Here is a 21,213-nt window from a genome sequence, read left to right as displayed (position 1 = left end):
TCTAAACCTTGTCTGTGGTATTCCGAGTAGGATTCAGGGATTGAATGACTGTGACGAGCTTCAAACTCACAAAGGTTGGGCGTAGTGAAAGACGCAAAAGGACCAACAGATCCTATTCCAGCATGAGTGAGAGCCGACAGATGATTAGCCGGGTGGTGACAGCGCACCTGGACCATTTTCACTGAGAGGACGGATGGTAGCCATTGACAATGGTGATCCACCAACATACAGCTTGCCATAGGAGGAAACTTGCGTGCGTGAAGAAGATGACAGTAGGAAAGCAGAGATTCAGAAGACAAAGCATCTCCAAAACTCTAACATATTCTCCATTACTGCATAACAAGTATTTATTTCTTACACTTTTATTCTTCGTAATTCAACTTGATAATTATAATTGAAATCCTGACTAAGAGTTACAAGATAACCATAGATTGCTTCAAGCCAACAATCTCTGTGGGATTCGACCCTTACTCACGTAAGGTATTACTTGGACGACCCAGTGCACTTGCTGGTTAGTGGTACGAGTTGTGAAAAGTGTGATTCACAATTTGTGCACCAAGTTTTTGGCGCCGTTGTCGGGGATTGTTCGAGTTTGGACAACTGACGGTTTATTTTGTTGCTTAGATTAGGAAAATTTTTTTCTTTTTGGTTTAGAGTCTTCTATTATTGTTTTTGGTTGAAATTTTTTTTTAATCCTTATTTTCTCTTTCTAATTTTTTTTCGAAAATCTTATAAAATGATAATTGAGTTTTTCTATTTGAGTTTAGTTTCATATCTTAAGTTTGGTGTCAATTGCATTTTTTTTTATTTTCTTTTAAATTTTTTAATTTGTGTTCATTGTTCTTTCTTAATCTTTAAGTTGTTCTTGTTTATTTTCCTTGTTTGATCTTTAGCTTTTCTTGTTCTGTGTCTTTTCTTGTTTTTCTTGTGCTTTTTCAAAATATCAGTTTTAAAAAAAAAAATCTTTATTTATTAAATACCTTATTAAAACACCTTAAATTTATAGCTCAATTGGTTAGAGCGTTGTGCTTATGTTCTTGGTAATTGGCTATCTTCTTTTTAAAAACTTTTTCAAAAATAATTTTTCTTTGAATAAATCTTGTGCCAAACTTTAAGTTTGGTGTTTTCTTGTTAATTTTTCTTTAGTTTTCGAAAATTTTATTTTGGTTTTCTAAAAATTTTAAGTTTGGTGTTCTATCTTCATGTTCTTGTTGTTCTTGTGAGTCTTCAAAGTGTTCTTGAATCTTCCTTGTATTTTGATCTTAAAATTTTTAAGTTTGGTGTTCCTTGGTGTTTCCCTCCAAAATTTTCGAAAATAAGGAACGTTAGATCTAAAAATTTTAAGTTGTGTATCTTTTGTGTGTTTTTCTCTTTCATCATAAAATTCAAAAATCAAAAAAATATATTTTCTCTCTATTTTAAAGTGAATTTTCGAAAATTGCTTTTAAAATTCATATTTCTATTTCAAAATTTAAAATCTTTTTCAAAAATCATATCCAAAGTTTTTCAAATCTTCTTAATTAAGTAATTATTTTAGTTTTAATTTTTTTTATTCTTAATTTTCAAAATCTATATTTAATTTCTAGTTATTTTATTTCATTTTTTTATTCGTTCTCTTTTTATAAAATAAAAATAAAAATATATTTTAATTACAATTCACATCAATTCCCTTTTCTCCATCATGGACCTAAGTGGAAATGAGCAGTCTAGAAGGACTCTGGGGTCATATGCTAACCCCACTACTGCTTCATATGGGAGCAGTATCTGTATACCCTCCATTGGAGTCAGTAGTTTTGAGTTGAATCCTCAGCTTAGGAAGCACCGATTCGACATGCGATACGGACACGACACGACACGGATACACCGACACGTTCTCTTTATAAAAAATTGGATACAACACGTTTAGGATACGTTGTAAATTAAAATTTAAATAATATATTAAATTAATAAAATATCATATTGTAAATATAAGAGTAAATATAGTTGTATAAAAAAGTCTTAAAATTATGTAATTATTAAAAAAAATAAAAAATTTTAAGCTAGTGAATAAGTAAGCTACCAAAGACAAACGGTAAGTAGATTTAGGTTTTGATTTATTAATTATTTTATTTTTAAATTTAAAAAAAATTTAAGCAAATGAGTAAGTTACCAAAGACAAACAATAAGTAGATTTAGGTTTTGATTTATTAATTATTTTATTTTTAAATTTAAATTTTGATTTGTTTTAATTTTAGAATATTTTAAAATTAGAAAGAAAAAATTGGTTAATCGGGCCATAAAATCACAAAATCAATTGAAGATTTGTAGTGCAGCAGAAAGATCCGTCTCATGAACATCTGAATCGAGTCGGACTCGATCGGATTTGTGACAACTCCACCAAAATTCTGCACCGCAAGAAGACATGCCGCCGATACGCTCGTTTGAAGTATCCGCCACGTGTCGGTGTCGGATTCGCGTCCGACACGGATACGCCGACGCCATAAGAGAATCCGTGCTTTATAGGGTGCAGCAAAGTTGCCAGTATTCTGGTCTTCCATAGGAAGAACCTATAGAGTTTCTGGCACAGTTTTTACAAATTGCTGATACAGTACATGATAAGGAAGTAGATCAGAATGTCTACAGATTATTACTGTTTCCATTTGCTGTAAAAAACCAAGCTAAGAGGTGGTTAAATAACCAACCTAAGGCTAGCATAAGGACATGGAAACAACTGTCAGAAAAATTCCTGAATCAATACTTCCCTCCAAAATGGATGACACAGCTAAGGCTGGACATCCAAGGCTTTAAACAAGGAGATAATGAATCTCTTTATGATGTCTGTGAGAGATACAGAGAGATGTTAAGAAAATGCCCCTCTGAAATGTTTTCAGAATGGGTGCAGTTAGACATCTTCTATTATGGGCTTACAGAGAAAGCTCAAATTTCTCTAGATCACTCAGCTGGTGGATCTATACACATGAGAAAGATAATTGAAGAGGCTCAAGAGCTTATTAATACAGTTGCCAGAAATCAGCATCTGTACCTAAATAGTGAATCTTCTATGAAAGAAGAGGCTAAAACAATAACTGCTGAACTTAGTCCTGCAGAACAAATTACTGAATTCAATCAGCAATTAGAATTTCCAACAAAACAGCTGACCGAATTCAAGGAGATACTACAAGACACAAGAATGGCTAATATAAACATGGAGGTACAGTTAAAGCAAACAAAACAACAGTTATCAAAACAAATAATAGAAGAGTGCCAAGCAGTTCAATTAAGAAGTGGAAAAACATTAAATACCTCACTTCAAGGTAGCAGGAAGCCAAGAAATGAACAAACTGCTATTCAAAATCCCTCTGAGGACAGTAAGAGCCCAGAGAGGAATAACTCTGGCGTTCAAACGCCAGAAACAAGCAAGGAGTTGGCATCAAATGCCCAATGGAAGCTCAGTTCTGGCGTTCAAATGCCAGGAACAAGTAAGGAGTTGGCGTCCAACGCCAATCCAGCTTCTAACCCTGGCATTCAAATGCCAGTGAGGGATCAGACATACACAAGTGCTGATAACAACCCCTCTAAAAAGGCTTCTCCAACCACCTCTGTAGGAAATAAACCTGCAGCAACTAAGGTTGAGGAATATAAAGCCAAGATACCTTATCCTCAAAAACTCCGCCAAGAGGAGCAGGATAAGCAATTTGCTCGCTTTGCAGATTATCTCAGGACTCTTGAAATAAAGATTCCGTTTGCAGAGGCACTTGAGCAAATACCTTCTTATGCCAAGTTCATGAAAGAGATCTTGAGTCATAAAAAGGATTGGAGAGAAACTGAAAGAGTTCTCCTCACTGAAGAATACAGTGCAGTCATTCTGAAAAGCTTTCCAGAAAAGCTTAAAGATCCTGGGAACTTTTTGATACCATGCATATTAGAAGGTAATTGCACCAAAACAGCTTTATGTGATATTGGGGCAAGCATCAATCTAATACCTGCATCCACTATCAGAAAGCTTGGTTTAACTGAAGAAGTTAAACCAACCCGGATATGTCTCCAACTTGCTGATGGCTCCATTAAATACCCATCAGGCGTGATTGAGAGCATGATTGTCAGGCTTGGGCCATTCGCCTTTCCCACTGACTTTGTAGTGCTGGAAATGGAGGAGCACAAGAGTGCTACTCTCATTCTAGGAAGCCTTTCCTAGCAACTGGACGAACTCTCATTGATGTCCAAAAGGGGGAAGTAACCCTTAGAGTCAATCAGGATGAGTTTAAGATGAATGCTGTCAAAGCCATGCAGCATCCAGACACACCAAAAGACTGCATGAAAGTTGATCTTATTGACTCTCTGATAGAGGAGGTCAACATGGCTGAGAGTCTCGAATCAGAGCTAGAAGACATCTTTAAAGATGTTTAGCCTGATTTGGAGGGTTCAGAGGAATTGAAAGAGCCTCTGAGACTTCCTCAGGAAGAGGAGAAACCTCCTAAACCCGAGCTCAAGCCATTATCACCATCCCTGAAATATGCATTTCTGGGAGAAGGTGACACTTTTCCAGTGATCATAAGCTCTGCTTTAAATCCACTGGAAGAGGAAGCACTAATTCAAGTGCTAAGGACACACAAGACAGCTCTTGGGTGGTCCATAAGTGACCTTAAGGGCATAAGCCCAGCTAGATGCATGCACAAAATCCTATTGGAGGATGATGCTAAGCCAGTGGTTCAACCACAGAGGCGGCTAAATCCAGCCATGAAGGAAGTGGTGCAGAAAGAGGTCACCAAATTACTGGAGGTTGGAATTATTTATCCTATTTCTGATAGCCCCTGGGTGAGTCCTGTTCAAGTTGTTCCCAAGAAGGGAGGCATGACAGTGGTTTATAATGAAAAAAATGAACTGGTTCCTACAAGAACAGTTACAGGGTGGCGCATGTTTATTGACTACAGAAGGCATAATACATCCACCAGAAAGGATCATTTTTCTTTACCATTCATAGACCAGATGCTAGAGAGACTAGCAGGTCATGAATATTATTGCGTTTTGGATGGCTATTCAGGTTACAACCAAATTGCAGTAGATCCTCAGGACCAAGAGAAAACAGCATTCACATGTCCTTCTAGAGTATTTGCTTACAGAAGAATGCCTTTTGGTCTGTGTAATGCACCTGCAACCTTTCAGAGGTGCATGCTCTCTATCTTCTCTGATATGGTAGAGAAGTTTCTGGAAGTCTTCATGGATGACTTTTCAGTATTTGGAGACTCATTTAGCTCCTGCCTTGACCATTTAGCACTTGTTCTGAAAAGATGCCAAGAGACCAACCTTGTTTTAAACTGGGAAAAATGTCACTTTATGGTGACTGAAGGAATTGTCCTTGGGCATAAAATTTCAAACAAGGGAATAGAGGTGGATCAAGCTAAAGTAGAAGTAATTGAAAAATTACCACCACCTGCTAATGTTAAGGCAATCAGAAGCTTTCTGGGGCATGCAGAATTCTACAGGAGGTTTATAAAGAATTTTTCAAAAATTGCAAAACCCCTGAGCAATCTGCTAGCTGCTGACATGCCATTCGTGTTTGACACAGAGTGTCTACAGGCGTTTGAGACTCTGAAAGCTAAGCTGGTCACAGCACCAGTTATTTCTGCACCAGACTGGACTTTACCATTTGAACCAATGTCTGATGCCAGTGACCACGCCATTGGTGTAGTACTGGGGCAGAGGCATGACAAGCTTCTGCATGTCATTTATTATGCTAGCCGTGTTTTAAATGATGCCCAGAAAAATTACACAACCACAGAAAAAGAATTGCTTGTAGTGGTTTATGCCATTGACAAGTTTAGATCATACTTAGTAGGATCAAAAGTGATTGTGTACACTGACCATGCTGCTCTTAAATATCTACTTACAAAGCAGGATTCAAAACCCAGGCTCATAAGATGGGTGTTGCTTCTGCAAGAGTTTGATATAGAAATAAGAGACAGAAAAGGGACAGAGAACCAAGTGGCTGATCATCTGTCCCGGATAGAACCAGTAGAAGGGGAGTTTCCCCCCTCTATTGAGATCTCTGAGACCTTTCCGGATGAGCATTTATTTGCCATTCAGGAAATACCATGGTTTGCAGACATTGCAAACTATAAAGCTGCAAGGTTCATACCCAAGGAGTACAGCAGGCAACAAAAGAAAAAATTAATTACTGATGCAAAGTACTACTTGTGGGATGAACCCTATCTCTTTAAGAGATGTGCAGACGGAATAATCCGTAGGTGTGTGCCTAGAAAAGAAGCACAGATGATCTTATGGCATTGCCATGGATCACAATATGGAGGCCATTTCGGAGGTGAGCGAACGGCCACCACGGTCCTCCAATGTGGCTTCTACTGGCCTACACTCTATAGGGATTTTCGAGAGTTTGTACGTAACTGTGACAGTTGCCAAAGAGCTGGTAATCTGCCTCATGGTTACGCCATGCTTCAACAGGGAATCTTAGAGATTGAGTTGTTTGATGTATGGGGAATTGACTTCATGGGACCTTTCCCACCATCATACTCAAACACTTATATTCTTGTGGCAGTCGACTATGTATCAAAATGGGTAGAGGCCGTTGCCACACCCACCAATGATACTAAAACAGTGCTGAAGTTCCTCCTGAAACATATCTTCAGCAGGTTTGGTGTCCCTAGAGTACTAATCAGTGATGGGGGCACTCACTTCTGCAACAAACAACTTTACTCTGCCATGGTCCGGTATGGGATTCGCCACAAGGTGGCGACTCCATATCATCCACAGACAAATGGGCAAGCTGAAGTTTCTAACAGAGAACTAAAAAGAATCCTGGAACGGATTGTAAGTACCTGTAGAAAGGATTGGGCAAGAAGCTTGGATGATGCTCTGCGGGCTTACAGAACAACATTCAAGACTCCTATAGGGACCTCTCCATACCAGCTTGTGTATGGTAAGGCCTGTCATCTGCCCGTGGAACTGGAACATAAGGCCTACTGGGCAACCGGATTCCTAAACTTTGATGCCAAATTAGATGGAGAAAAAATATTGCTCCAGCTGAATGAGCTAGAGGAATTCAGATTCACTGCTTTCAAAAATGCCAAGCTTTATAAAGAAAAATAAAAAAGGTGGCATGACAGAAAGCTGTCATCTAGAGTCTTTGAACCAGGACAAAAGGTTCTGTTGTTTAACTCTAGGCTCAGGCTATTCCCCGGGAAACTGAAATCCCGGTGGAGGGGACCATATGTGATTACAAGTGTATCACCATATGGTTATGTGGAGCTTCAAGACATTGATTCTGATAAGAAGTTCATTGTTAACAGACAAAGAATCAAGCACTATCTTGAAGACAATGTTGAGCAAGAGTGCTCAAGGCTGAGGCTAGATTAAAAGCTCAGCAAGGTCCAGCTAAAGACAATAAAGAAGCGCTTGCTGGGAGGCAACCCAGCCATTAGCAAAACTTTTTTCTGTTATTTTATTTTATTTTATTCTTTATTTTATTTATTTTTAAAATATATGAGCTTAATTTTAACAAGGTAAAGAATCAATTTCATAAGTCCACAGGGTTACAGAAGAATTCAGAGCACAAAACAGGAAAAAGGAGCTCACTGGCAAGAAAACGCCAGTAAGAGGCACAATTGGGCGTTAAACGCCCAAAAGGAGCATCTACTGGGCGTTTAACGCTAGTAAAGATAGCCATCTGAGCGTTAAACGCCAGAAAGAAGCAGCTTCTGGGCGTTTAATGCCAGATTTACAGCATCCTGGGCGTTCAAAAAAACGCCCAGTGACAAAGGGGTTTCTGGCATTTAACGCCAGCTAGAAGCAACAGCTGGGCGTTAAATGCCCAAAACAAGCACCAACTGGGCGTTAAATGCCCAAAACATGCAACAATTGGGCGTTTAACGCCAGGATTGTGGGGAGTAGGCAATTTCGTTTTCAATTCAAATTTTTTCCATTTTTTATGTTTCAATTCATGATTTCTTGCACAAACATGTTACAAATCCTAATTTTTCAAATCCTTTTTCAAAAGATATCAAATGTATCTTAATTCATAAACCCTTTTTCTTAATCCTCTTCAAATTATTTTCAAATCCTTTTCAAAACAAATCTATCTCTTTTCCTTCTAAAATCTTTTCATCTCATCAATATCTTTTTCAAATCTTCACATCATCTTTTTTAAAATCCAGATTTATCTTTTTCAAATATCTTTCATATCTTTTCAATTTTAAATCACATATTTTCCTATCATACTTATCTTTTCCAAATCACTTTTTCTATCATATCTTTTTCAAATAATTTTCGAAACCCACCCCCCCTTCCCTTTAAATATTGGTTCGGCCTCTCCCCCTCTCCTCCACAAGTTGCGCTTGGCTCTCCCTCTTTCCCTTTCCTTTTCTTTCTTTTGCTTGAGGACAAGCAAACCCTAAGTTTGGTATGTTTATCCGTGATCACTAAACCAATACTGGTACGCGAAATTGTTACTCTGAGGTTGTAAAATTTGTTGTTCGTTCTCTCCCTGGCAATGGCACCAACAAACTGGTGCACAATACCATGGTCCAAACATAACTTCACAACTTCGCATAACTAACCAGCAAGTGCACTGGGTCATCCAAGTAATAAAACCTTACGTGAGTAAGGGTCGATCCCACGGAGATTGTTGGTATGAAACAAGCTATGGTCATCTTGTTAATCTCAGTCAGGCGGATATCAAATGATTATGGAGTTTTTGAATAATAATAATAAATAAACAGAAAATAAAGATAGAAATACTTATGTAATTCATTGTGAGAATTTCAGATAAGCGTATAGAGATGCTTTCGTTCCTCTGAATCTCTGCTTTCCCGCTGTCTTCATCCAATCAGTCCTACTCCTTTCCATGGCAAACTTTATGTAAGGGCATCACCGTTGTCAATGGCTACATCCCATCCTCTTGTGAAAAAGGTCCAAATGCTCTGTCACAGCACGGCTAATCATCTGAGGTTCTTGATCATACTGGAATAGGATTCACCCTCCTTTTGCGTCTGTCACTACGCCCAGCACTCGCGAGTTTGAAGTTCGTCACAGTCATTCAATCCCTGAATCCTACTCGGAATACCACAGACAAGGTTTAGAATTTCCGGATTCTCATGAATGCTGCCATCAATCTAGCTTATACCACGAAGATTCTGATTAAGAGATCCAAGAGATATTCATTCAATCTAATGTGGAACGGAAGTGGTTGTCAGGCACGCGTTCGTAGGGGAATGATGATGATTGTCACGTTCATCATATTCATATTGAAGTGCGAATGAATATCTTAGAAGCGGAATAAGTTGAATTGAATAGAGAAACAGTAGTACTTTGCATTAATTCGTGAGGAACAGCAGAGCTCCACACCTTAATCTATGGAGTGTAGAAACTCTACCGTTGAAAATACATAAGAGATGAAGGTTCAGGCATGGCCGAGAGGCCAGCCCCTAAATGTAATCAATATGATCTAAAGATTAACTAAAAATCATAAGATGTCTAATACAATAGTAAAAAGTCCTATTTATACTAAACTAGTTACTAGGGTTTACAGAAGTAAGTAATTGATGCATAAATCCACTTCCGGGGCCCACTTGGTGTGTGCTTGGGCTGATCTTGAAGTTTACACGTGCAGAGGCTTCTTCTAGAGTTGAACGCCAAGTTGTAACGTGTTTTTGGCGTTCAACTCTGGTTCGTGACGTGTTTCTGGCGTTTAACTCCAGACTACAGCATAGAACTGGCGTTCAACGCCCTTTTGGGTCATCTAAACGCGGCCAAAGTATGGACTATTATATATTGCTGGAAAGCCCTGGATGTCTACTTTCCAACGCAATTAGAAGCGCGCCATTTTAAGTTCTGTAGCTCCAGAAAATCTACTTTGAGTGCAGGGAGGTCAGAATCCAACAGCATCAGCAATCCTTCTTCAACCTCTGATTCTGATTTTTGCTCAAGTCCCTCAATTTCAGCCAGAAAATACCTGAAATCATAGAAAAACACACAAACTCATAGTAAAGTCTGGAAATGTGAATTTAACATAAAAACTAATAAAAACATCCCTAAAAGTAACTAGATCCTACTAAAAACATACTAAAAACAATGCCAAAAAGCGTATAAATTATCCGCTCATCACAACACCAAACTTAAATTGTTGCTTGTCCCCAAGCAACTGAAAATCAAATAGGATAAAAAGAAGAGAATATACTATAAATTCCAAAATATCAATGAGACATAGCTCCAATCAGATGAGCGGGACTTGTAGCTTTTTGCCTCTTGAATAGTTTTGGCATCTCACTTTATCCATTGAGGTTCAGAATGATTGGCATCTATAGGAACTCAGAGTTCAGATAGTGTTATTGATTCTCCTAGTTCAGTATGTTGATTCTTGAACACAGCTACCTTATGAGTCTTGGCCGTGGCCCTAAGCACTTTGTTTTCCAGTATTACCACCGGATACATAAATGCCACAGACACATAATTGGGTGAACCTTTTCAGATTGTGACTCAGCTTTGCTAAAGTCCCCAATTAGAGGTGTCCAGGGTTCTTAAGCACACTCTTCTTTTGCTTTGGACCTTGACTTTAACCGCTCAGTCTCAAGTTTTCACTTGACACCTTCACGCCACAAGCACATGGTTAGGGACAGCTTGGTTTAGCCGCTTAGGCCAGGATTTTATTCCTTTAGGCCTTCCTATCCACTGATGCTCAAAGCCTTAGGATCCTTTTTATTTACCCTTGCCTTTTGGTTTTAAGGGTTATTGGCTTTTTGCTCTTGCCTTTTGGTTTTAAGAGCTTTTGGCATTTTCTGCTTGCTTTTTCTCTTTTTTATTTTTTTTCGCCATTTATTTCTTTTTTTTCTTTTTTTTTTCTATTTTTTTTCTGCAAGCTTTTGTATTCACTGCTTTTTCTTGCTTCAAGAATCATTTTTATAATTTTTCAGATTATCAAATAACATGTCTCCTTGTCATCATTCTTTCAAGAGCCAACATATTTAACATTCTAAAACATCACTTCAAAAGACATATGCACTGTTCAAGCATTCATTCAGAAAACAAAAAGTATTGTCTCCACATCAAAATAATTAAACTAAGTTCAAGGATAAATTTGAAACTCGTGTACTTCTTGTTCTTTTGTAATTAAAAACATTTTTCATTTAAGAGAGGTGATGGATTCATAGGACATTCATAACTTTAAGACAAAGTTACTAAATACTAATGATCATGTAATAAGACACTAACATAGATAAGCACTTAACATAAAGAAAACGAAAAACAGAATATTTGAGAACAAGGAATGAGTCCACCTTAGTGATGGTGGCGTTTTCTTCTTGAGGAACCAATGATGTCCTTGAGCTCTTCTATGTCTCTTCCTTGTCTTTGTTGCTCCTCCCTCATAGCTCTTTGATCTTCTCTAATTTCATGAAGCATGATGGAGTGCTCTTGATGTTCCACCCTTAGTTGCTCCCAATAATTGTGTGGAGGAAAATGTATCCCCTGAGGTATCTCAGGGATCTCTTGATTTACAGTCAAATGTTCTACCACTGAGCTATAGACCCTTGAGATGAATCTCTCCATTTCCTATGACTTGGAGGTGGAAGCTTTTGTTTTCCCTTTCCTCTTTCTAGAGGTTTCTCTGGCCTTAGGTGCCATCAATGGTTATGGAAAAACAAAAAAAAAAAGCTATGCTTTTACCACACCAAACTTAGAATATTGCTCACCCTCGAGCAAGAGAAGAAGATGTGGAAGAATCTAGGATTATGAGGAGGGAAGGTGGAGATCCTGTGGGGTCCACAGATCCTGAGATGATCCTGTGAGGTCCACAGATCTTGAGGTGTCAAGGATTTACATCGCTGCACCAATTAGGCATGTAAAATGCCTTTGCATGCAATTCTGGCGTTTAAACGCCGAACTGATGCTTGTTCTGGGCGTTCAACGCCCAGATGCAGCATGTTTCTGGCGTTGAATGCCAGTTCTATGCTTGTTTCTGGCATTCAGCGCCAGATCCATGCTCTGTTCTGGCGTTGAACGCCAGCCAGATGCTCCTTACTGGCGTTTAAATGCCAGTAAGTCCTTCCTCCAGGGTGTGATTTTTCTTCTGCTATTTTTGATTCTGTTTTCAATTTTTCTATTTATTTTGTGACTCCACATGATCATGAACCTAATAAAACATGAAAGAACAATAAAAATGAAATTAGATAAATAAAAATTGGGTTGCCTCCCAACAAGCGCTTCTTTGATGTCAATAGCTTGACAGTGGGCTCTCATGGCTCCACACAGGTGATCAGGTCAATTTTTATAGACTCCCAACACCAAACTTAGAGTTTGGATATGGGAGTTCAACACCAAACTTAGAGTTTGGCTGAGGCCTCCCAACACCAAACTTAGAGTTTGACTGTGGGGGCTTTAGTTGACTCTGTACTGAGAGAAGCTTACTATGCCTCTTTTCCATGTTTATAGAAGGATGTCCTTGAGTTTTAAACTCAAGGGAGTCCTCATTCAATTGAAGGACTAGTTCACCTCTGTTAACATCAATCACAGCTCTTGCTGTGACTAGGAAGGGTCTTCCAAGGATGATGGATTCATCCTCATCCTTCCCAGTATCTAGGATTATGAAATCAGCAGGGATGTAAAGGCCTTCAACCTTTACTAATATGTCCTCTACTTGTCCATAAGCCTGTTTTCTGGAATTGTCTGCCATCTTTAATGAGATTTTAGCAGCTTATACCTCAAAGATTCCCAGTTTCTCCATTACAGAGAGTGGCATGAGGTTTATTCCTGACCCAAGGTCACATAGAGCCTTTTCAAAGGTCATGGTGCCTATGGTACAAGGTATTAGGAACTTTCTAGGATCCTATTTCTTCTGAGGCAATCTCAGTTGATCCAATGCATTTAGTTCATTGGTGAACATGGGAGGTTCATCTCCCCAAGTCTCACTACCAAATAAATTGGCATTCAACTTCATGATTGCACCAAGGAACTTGGCAACTTGCTCTTTAGTAACATCCTCATTCTCTTCAGAAGAAGAATACTCATCAGAGCTCATGAAGGGCGTGAGGAGGTTCAATGGAATCTCTATGGTCTCTAGATGAGTCTCAGATTCCTTTGGTTCCTCAGAGGGAAACTCCTTATTGATCACTGGACGTCCCAGGAGGTCTTCCTCACTGGGATTCACGTCCTCTCCCTCCCTTACAGGTTCAGCCATGGTGATCGATTCAATGGCCTTGCACTCTCCTTTTGGGTTTTCTTCTGTATTGCTTGGGAGAGTACTAGGAGGGATTTCAGTGATCTTCTTACTCAGCTGGCCCACTTGTGCCTCCAAATTTCTAATGGAGGACCTTGTTTCATTCATGAAACTCAGAGTGGCCTTAGATAGATCAGAGACTAAGTTTGCTAAATTAGAGGTACTTTGTTCAGAGTTCTCTGTCTGTTGCTGAGTGGATGATGGAAAAGGCTTGCTATTGCTAAACCTGTTTCTTCCACCATTATTAAAGCCTTGTTGAGGCTTTTGTTGATCCTTCCATGAGAAATTTGGGTGATTTCTCCATGAGGGGTTATAGGTGTTTCCATAAGGTTCACCCATATAATTTACCTCTGTTTTTGCAGGGTTCTCAGGATCATAAGCTTCTTCTTCAGAAGATGCCTCTTGAGTACTGTTGGATGCAGCTTGCATTCCATTCAGACTCTGAGAAATCATATTGACTTGCTGAGTCAATATTTTATTCTGAGCCAATATGGCATTCAGAGTATCAATTTCAAGAACTCCCTTCTTCTGAGGCATCCCATTACTTACAGGATACCTCTCAGAAGTGTACATAAACTGGTTGTTAGCAACCATGTCAATAAGTTCTTGAGCTTCTGCAGGCATTTTCTTTAGGTGAATGGATCCACCTGCAGAAGTATCCAGTGACATTTTAGCTAATTCAGATAAACCATCATAGAATATATCCAGGATGGTCCATTCTGAAAGCATGTCAGAAAGACACTTTTTGGTCAGTTCCTTGTATCTCTCCCAAGCTTCATAGAGGGATTCACCTTCTTTCTGTCTGAAGGTTTGAACATCCACTCTAAGCTTACTCAGCTTTTGAGGAGGAAAGAACTTGGCTAAGAAAGCCTTGACCAGCTTATCCCAAGAGTTCAAGCTATCTTTAGGTTGAGAATCCAACCATATTCTAGCTCTGTCTCTCACAGCAAAAGGGAAAAGCATGAGCCTGTAGACTTCAGGATCTACTCTATTAGTCTTAACAGTATCACAGATCTGTAAAAATTCAGTTAAGAACTGAAAAGGATCTTCAGATGGAAGTCCATGGAACTTGCAGTTCTGCTGCATCAGAGAAACTAATTGAGGTTTAAGCTCAAAATTGTTTGCTCCAATGGTAGGAATTGAGATGCTTCTTCCATGTAAATTGGAATTAGGTGCAGTAAAGTCACCAAGCATCCTCCTTGCATTATTATTATTTTCGGCTGCCATATCCTCTTCTTGTTCAAAAATTCCTGTAAGGTTGTCTCTGGATTGTTGTATTTTAGCTTCTCTTAGTTTCCTTTTCAGAGTCCTTTCAGGTTCAGGATCTGCTTCAACAAGAATGTTCTTGTCCTTGCTCCTGCTCATATGACAAAGAAGGGAATAACAAAGAAAATATGGAATCCTCTATGTCACAGTATAGAGATTCCTTTGTGTGAGTAGAAGAAGAAAAGAATGTAATGTAAAAAAAGAGAAGGGAGGAGAATCCAAACACAAGGGTGAGGATAGCAGAGATATGAGATGAAGAGAAGTGTTAGTAAGTAATAAATAAATAGAAGGAGATGGGAGAGAGGGAATTCGAAAAATAAATTTTGAAAAAGAGTTAATGATTTTCGAAAATTAAGATAAAATTAAAGTTAAAATTAAAATTTAAACAATTAATTAATTAAAAAGAATTTTTGAAAAAGAGGGAGGTATTTTCGAAAATTAGAGAGGGGTAGTTAGTTAGGTAGTTTTGAAAAAGATAAGAAACAAACAAAAAGTCAATTAGTTAGTTGAAAAAGATTTGAAATTCAATTTTGAAAAGATAAGAAGATAAGAAGTTAGAAAAGATATTTGAAAAAGATAGGATAAAAAGATATTTTTGAAAAGATATGATTGAAATTAGTTTTGAAAAAGATTTGATTTTAAAAATTACAATTAATGACTTGATTCACAGGAAATCACAAGATATGATTCTAGAACTTAAAGTTTGAATCTTTCTTAACAAGTAAGTAACAAACTTGAAATTTTTGAATCAAAACATTAATTGTTGATGATATTTTCGAAAATATGATATAAAATTAAGAAAAAGATTTTTGAAAAATATTTTTAAAAAGATTTTTGAAATTTTCGAAAATAAATAAGAAAAATGAAAAAGATTTTATTTTTGAAAAAGATTTTGAAAAAGATAAGATTTTTAAATTGAAAATTTGATTTGACTCATAAGAAACAATTGAATTTTAAAAAGTTTTGAAAAAGTCAATCCGAATTTTCGAAATTTATGAGAGAAAAAAGGAAAGATATTTTTTTTATTTTTGAATTTTTATGATGAGAGAGAAAAACATGAAAAAGACTCAATGCATGAAAATTTTAGATCAAAACAATGAATGCATGCAAGAATGCTATGAATGTCAAGATGAACACCAAGAACACTTTGAAGATCATGATGAACATCAAGAACATATTTTTTTGAAAAATTTTCAAGAAAAGAAAACATGCAAGACACCAAACTTAAAGATTTTTCATGTATAGACACTATGAATGCAAGAATGCATATGAAAAACAAGAAAAGACACAAAACAAGAAAATATGAAGATCAAACAAGAAGACTGGCCAAGAACAACTTGAAGATCATGAAGAACACTATGAATGCATGAATTTTCGAAAAATGCATAAAATTTTTTAGAAAAAATGCAATTGATACCAAACTTAAAATTAACTCAAGACTCAAACAAGAAACACAAAATATTTTTTTGATTTTTATGATTTTATGATTTTTTTTGGATTTTTCGAAAATTAATGTGAAAAAGAAAAATAAGGATTCCAAAATTTTTAATATGAATTCCAGGAATCTTGTGCTCTTTAGTCTAAAGCTCTAATCTGAGGGTCAGACATGGCTTAATAGCCAGCCAAGCTTTAGTATGCTATTACATGCATTGAAGTGATTAGTTGAATCCTCAGTCCAAAGGAATTTAGATATGGCTTTACAGCCAGCCAGGATTCAACAAATCATCATGAAACACTAGAATTCATTCTTAAAAATTCTGAAATAATTTTCGAAAATAAAAGGAAAAAAAATTTTTTTTTTCGAATATCAATTGGGAAAAACGAAAAAGAAGAAAATTTTTTTGAAAATTTTTTTTTGAAAACTTTTTGAAAATAAAATAAGAAGAAAATTACCCAATCTGAGCAACACGATGAACCGTCAGTTGTCCAAACTCGAACAATCCCCAGCAACGGCGCCAAAAGCTTGGTATGCGAAATTGTTACTCTGAGGTTGTAAAATTTGTTGTTCGTTCTCTCCCTGGCAATGGCGCCAACAAACTGGTGCACAATACCATGGTCCAAACATAACTTCACAACTAACCAGCAAGTGCACTGGGTCGTCCAAGTAATAAAACCTTACATGAGTAAGGGTCGATCCCACAGAGATTGTTGGTATGAAACAAGCTATGGTCATCTTGTTAATCTCAGTCAAGCGGATATCAAATGATTATGGAGTTTTCGAATAATAATAATAAATAAACAGAAAATAAAGATAGAAATACTTATGTAATTCATTGGTGAGAATTTCAGATAAGCGTATAGAGATGCTTTCGTTCCTCTGAATCTCTGCTTTCCCGCTGTCTTCATCCAATCAGTCTTACTCCTTTCCATGGCAAACTTTATATAAGGGCATCACCGTTGTCAATGGCTACATCCCATCCTCTTGTGAAAAAGGTCCAAATGCTCTGTCACAGCACGGCTAATCATCTAAGGTTCTCGATCATACTGGAATAGGATTCACCCTCCTTTTGCGTCTGTCACTACGCCCAGCACTCGCGAGTTTGAAGTTCATCACAGTCATTCAATCCCTGAATCCTACTCGGAATACCACAGACAAGGTTTAGACTTTCCGGATTCTCATGAATGCCGCCATCAATCTAGCTTATACCACGAAGATTCTGATTAAGAGATCCAAGAGATATTCACTACAAGAAAAACACCCATTCAAGTACATTTGAAAAGTGTAGCTAAAAGTGAAAAAAAATGATGCCTTAGGCTACGGCTACGCTTTTTGGGGTGATTCCTATTCGGCCGTTGCCTATTCTCAAAGGCTACACTTTTCTGCACCAAAGGCTACGCTTTTGGTATTTGAGAATAGGGTACGCTTTTCAAGTGATGCTATCCAGGACCAAAGGCTACGCTTTTCAGCTTCCATTTTTGCCAGAATAGGCTACGCTTTTCAACACTACTGCATCACCTGTAAAGTGTAGCCACATTGTATACCATGGCTACTTTTTATAAGTGTAGCCTTAGGTCCCTCTTTTTTTTGTATACCTATAACTACTCTATATAAGTGTAGCCTTTTGTTCCTCTTTTTTTTTTTAAATATATATATATATATATATATATATAAACAAAAATTTCTAATAGTTTTTATCTAAAATATAATATTTGAGAATATAATTATATGTAATCCTGTATTTTTAATTAAATTAGTTAATTATTATAAAATAAAAATATACATATATAATAATACCATACAATAATTTTTAAATAATAAAAATTATCCTGAAACAAAATATAATTATATAATGAACCAAAAATATTGAGATAATCATAATTTTGAGTATTCATATATCTAGTATACATAGAGAAGCACCTACTTGAAAAGAAATCACATTCGCTATAGAAAATTAAATAATGCAAATCAAACCTGAAAATGACTCCAATCTCATAACTCACAGCAGCCTCCACATCATAAAGCAACAATAAAAATCATTGAGAGATTCAAAGTTACAATAAATCCTGCCACAAAGTATACTAGTAAAAAGGTTTCCTTTTAGTCACAATTTAATATACCCTTCCCAATTCCCAAAGACGCCCTTCCTATAAGAAATATACTAGCAAATTTAAAGTTAAAAAGTTACTCAATAATCCCTAAAGACAACTCTAAAATTGGAACCAAAACTCCAACTCTGTTTGGCACTAAGGAATCAACTTGCTTTACTTGTAATCAAGCATTTCTTATAGCTGTCTTGTGTAAAAAAGTTAAATTAAAATAAGGTAGGTACATAGCTTAAAGGATTCCAAACCAGCTAACATGCTCGATAAGCTTATCAGCAAAGAACATAAAATTAAATGCAGGATAGCACGATGAACCTAAACAGTATTAAGATCATTACTGGATCATATCAATCCTCAGAGAAAGTAAGCAGCAGGCTGATCTTATGCTACCTGACCAAGACTAGCAGCGGCTATTGGCCGATCTTCGAACTCCCTAAACAGTAAGCTAATGGAAGCTCCCAATTCACTCTCAATGAAGCTTTTTGCTTTCTTTGGAGAGAAGGCAGGGACCTTGTCCTGTCAAGAACAATCTTATATTCAGAATACATTGATCTAAGAATCAACACTTACCATTTCATGTCAAAGAATCTATACCTGCAACTTTGCTAGCTCATCCACAAATTCACATGGAAATAGATCTGACCTTGTTGATGATAACTGCCCAAGCTTGATGAAAGTTGGACCAAGCTGCAAAACCTTGAGCTCCTCCAGCGGTGGAAGTTCTTCAGAGGTTCTTGATTTCACTGCCTTGGTCAAGGGTGGGTTAACATCTCTTTTTACAATAGTTGTTGCTCCATTAACATTTTGTTTTGCACCATTCACTGTCTTCACCTTATTATCTGACAGTGTGCTTCTCTTCACTACCTCACTTGAGGATACCATTCTAACAGCTTTTCCATTGGTACCATACTTTTAATTTGATGCAGGCAATTCTGTCTGACGCATTACAACCAGGAACCTGGGATATGCATCATTCTCTGATGAATCACGCTGTCCCCTTTTATTCTTTGGAAACTTGGGATTCGAAATATAGGATGAGAAGCTGAAGGAGTTTGGTGTTCTTCTATGATTTGTCAACTTTATATGGTGACAATAGCAACCATGCAAAGCCATTCTTATTGATGAATTAACCCTTCAAGAAGCATCAGTATAAACAAACAAGACTTGAAGGATGATTAGGTGAATGCATCAAAATCAAAATCCAAAATAATTTAACAAGATAGAATTTATCATTAGCTGAATTTTTATAGCATATTTTTATTCAGTGTCGCAGCAACAAGCTTTGTACAATTTAATTGGGGTGAACATGATTTTGGGGTTATAGGATAGAACATGTAATCAAATAACTAAAAATAAAAACTCACTTATTACTTAGATAAACTAATATACCATTACTATTTAATAATAATAATAATAATAAGGTTATTCACATTGACTAAAATGTTAACATAAGATACATGTGTCCACATCTTAATAACATGATACATAACAGATATTGATTTATTTAGAATCCAGCAATGATGTTTACCAGCTAACTTGTTCCATCATGGACACTATTCTTTGCTGATAAGCTTCTGGAAGTGATTCCAAACCAGCTAACATGCTCTTATGTCTTATCCATGATTCAATTCAATTTAACTCAACCTAGTGTTCTTCATTCACATTAATCATATATGATCTGTTAAACACGATTTTACAATGAAATAATATGTTAAACTGATTATGGCAAGATATATGATCTGGTATTAATCAACCCAATTAATTAGCAGATGGATCAAAATCGAATTGAGAAAAGTAATCCAAATAGAAATCGGAACCTGAAGAAGAGGTCTGGGGAGATTGCAGCAGAACTTTTCAAAGGAGAGAATTGCATCCGCACCCTTGGCGTCGAAAACGGCACTGATGAAACGCCTGCAGAGACATCGAAATTGAAATTGAAATTAAAATGAGAATGAAATGAAAGTTGGAGAGAGAGCAGGGTTGGGAGTACGAACAGGAAGTAAATCGTAGAAGCCGAAAGTGAGGACAGGAGCACGGCAAGCCCTAGCAGCGGCGACGGCTTCAATTGACCCCAGGAGCGACCATAGTGCACGGCGGAACAGCCTCCTTCTCTCTCGCGTCGTGTCTTCATCCTTTCTCTCCATTTAGTCTGCGAATCATCTTTCTCTCTCTCTCCTCTGGACTCCCTCCTCCACGACGGTGATGGCGGCGGCTGCAGCGGCGTTGCGGCGGTGACCCCCTCTCACTCTCTGGTCTCTCGCTCGCGCTCTCATCTCTGTCTTCCTCCTCTCCTCCCTCTGGTTCACTCATTCACTCGGATCTGGGTGTGTGTGTGAATGGGTGCGTGGCGAAGGTGAGTTAGGGTTAGGGTGAGTTGCGAAAGTGAGGGTGCTGCCGTGCTGGAACGTGAATGTGATTTAGTGAAAAGGAGGAAAAAAATTACTAAGTGTTGTGGGTGTATTTGGCTCTAGATACATTAGGCATCACTTTTAAAATGCACCCAAAATTTAACAAATAGGCTACCTTCTAAAAGCGCCCTCTTTGATAGAAAAAGTGAATCTATAGATATCAACCTATGGCTACGCTTTATAAGTGATTTCTATAATATCTAAGGCTACACTTTTTAAATGATGCCACAATTATGTATCCTTTTCTCTTATAAAAAGGCAACATAGAAAAAAGCGTAGCCTATTCATAGAATAGGCTACGTTTTTCAAATGTAGCTTAAAAAAAGTGTGGCTGAATGGGTATTTTTCTTGTAGTGATTCATTCAATCTAATGTGGAACGGAAGTGGTTGTCAGGCACGCGTTCGTAGGGGAATGATGATGATTGTCACGTTCATCACATTCATATTGAAGTGCGAATGAATATCTTAGAAGCGGAATAAGTTGAATTGAATAGAGAAACAGTAGTACTTTGCATTAATTCGTGAGGAACAGCAGAGCTCCACACCTTAATCTATGGAGTGTAGAAACTCTACCGTTGAAAATACATAAGAGATGAAGGTTCAGGCATGGCCGAGAGGCCAGCCCCTAAACGTAATCAATATGATCTAAAGATGAACTAAAAATCATAAGATGTCTAATACAATAGTAAAAAGTCCTATTTATACTAAACTAGTTACTAGGGTTTACAGAAGTAAGTAATTGATGCATAAATCCACTTCTGGGGCCCACTTGGTGTGTGCTTGGGCTGAGCTTGA

The 21,213-nt window shown here is 37.3% G+C and overlaps 1 protein-coding gene and 1 non-coding gene across 3 annotated transcripts; one reads left to right on the top strand and one right to left on the bottom strand.

The window, feature by feature from the left end:
• The first annotated feature begins 13,924 nt into the window (after positions 1–13,924).
• Positions 13,925–14,032, top strand: LOC112752115 (small nucleolar RNA R71). The gene has a single exon (XR_003176556.1). It is a non-coding gene; the product is annotated as a small nucleolar RNA R71 (small nucleolar RNA).
• Positions 14,033–18,149: 4,117 nt separating this feature from the next.
• On the bottom strand, positions 18,150–20,424 carry LOC112750448 (protein ACTIVITY OF BC1 COMPLEX KINASE 7, chloroplastic-like). Of its 2 annotated transcripts, XM_025799182.3 has the most exons (4): positions 20,005–20,424; positions 19,828–19,890; positions 18,605–19,142; positions 18,150–18,526 (listed from the first exon to the last, which is right to left on the bottom strand). In XM_025799182.3, exons 3-4 carry the CDS (start codon positions 18,890–18,892, stop codon positions 18,392–18,394), a joined length of 423 nt encoding a protein of 140 aa, XP_025654967.2. In that variant the 5' UTR covers positions 18,893–19,142; positions 19,828–19,890; positions 20,005–20,424; the 3' UTR covers positions 18,150–18,391. The 2 variants fall into 2 exon arrangements, with proteins under 2 accessions (XP_025654967.2, XP_072074510.1); XM_072218409.1 differs by lacking the exons at positions 19,828–19,890; positions 20,005–20,424 and adding an exon at positions 19,539–19,680.
• Between the last annotated feature and the right edge of the window lie 789 nt (positions 20,425–21,213).

This window comes from Arachis hypogaea, chromosome 15 (assembly GCF_003086295.3).
Source record: "Arachis hypogaea cultivar Tifrunner chromosome 15, arahy.Tifrunner.gnm2.J5K5, whole genome shotgun sequence".
Classification (NCBI taxonomy): Eukaryota; Viridiplantae; Streptophyta; class Magnoliopsida; order Fabales; family Fabaceae; genus Arachis; species Arachis hypogaea.
This window is presented reverse-complemented; position numbering and strand designations above follow the sequence as displayed.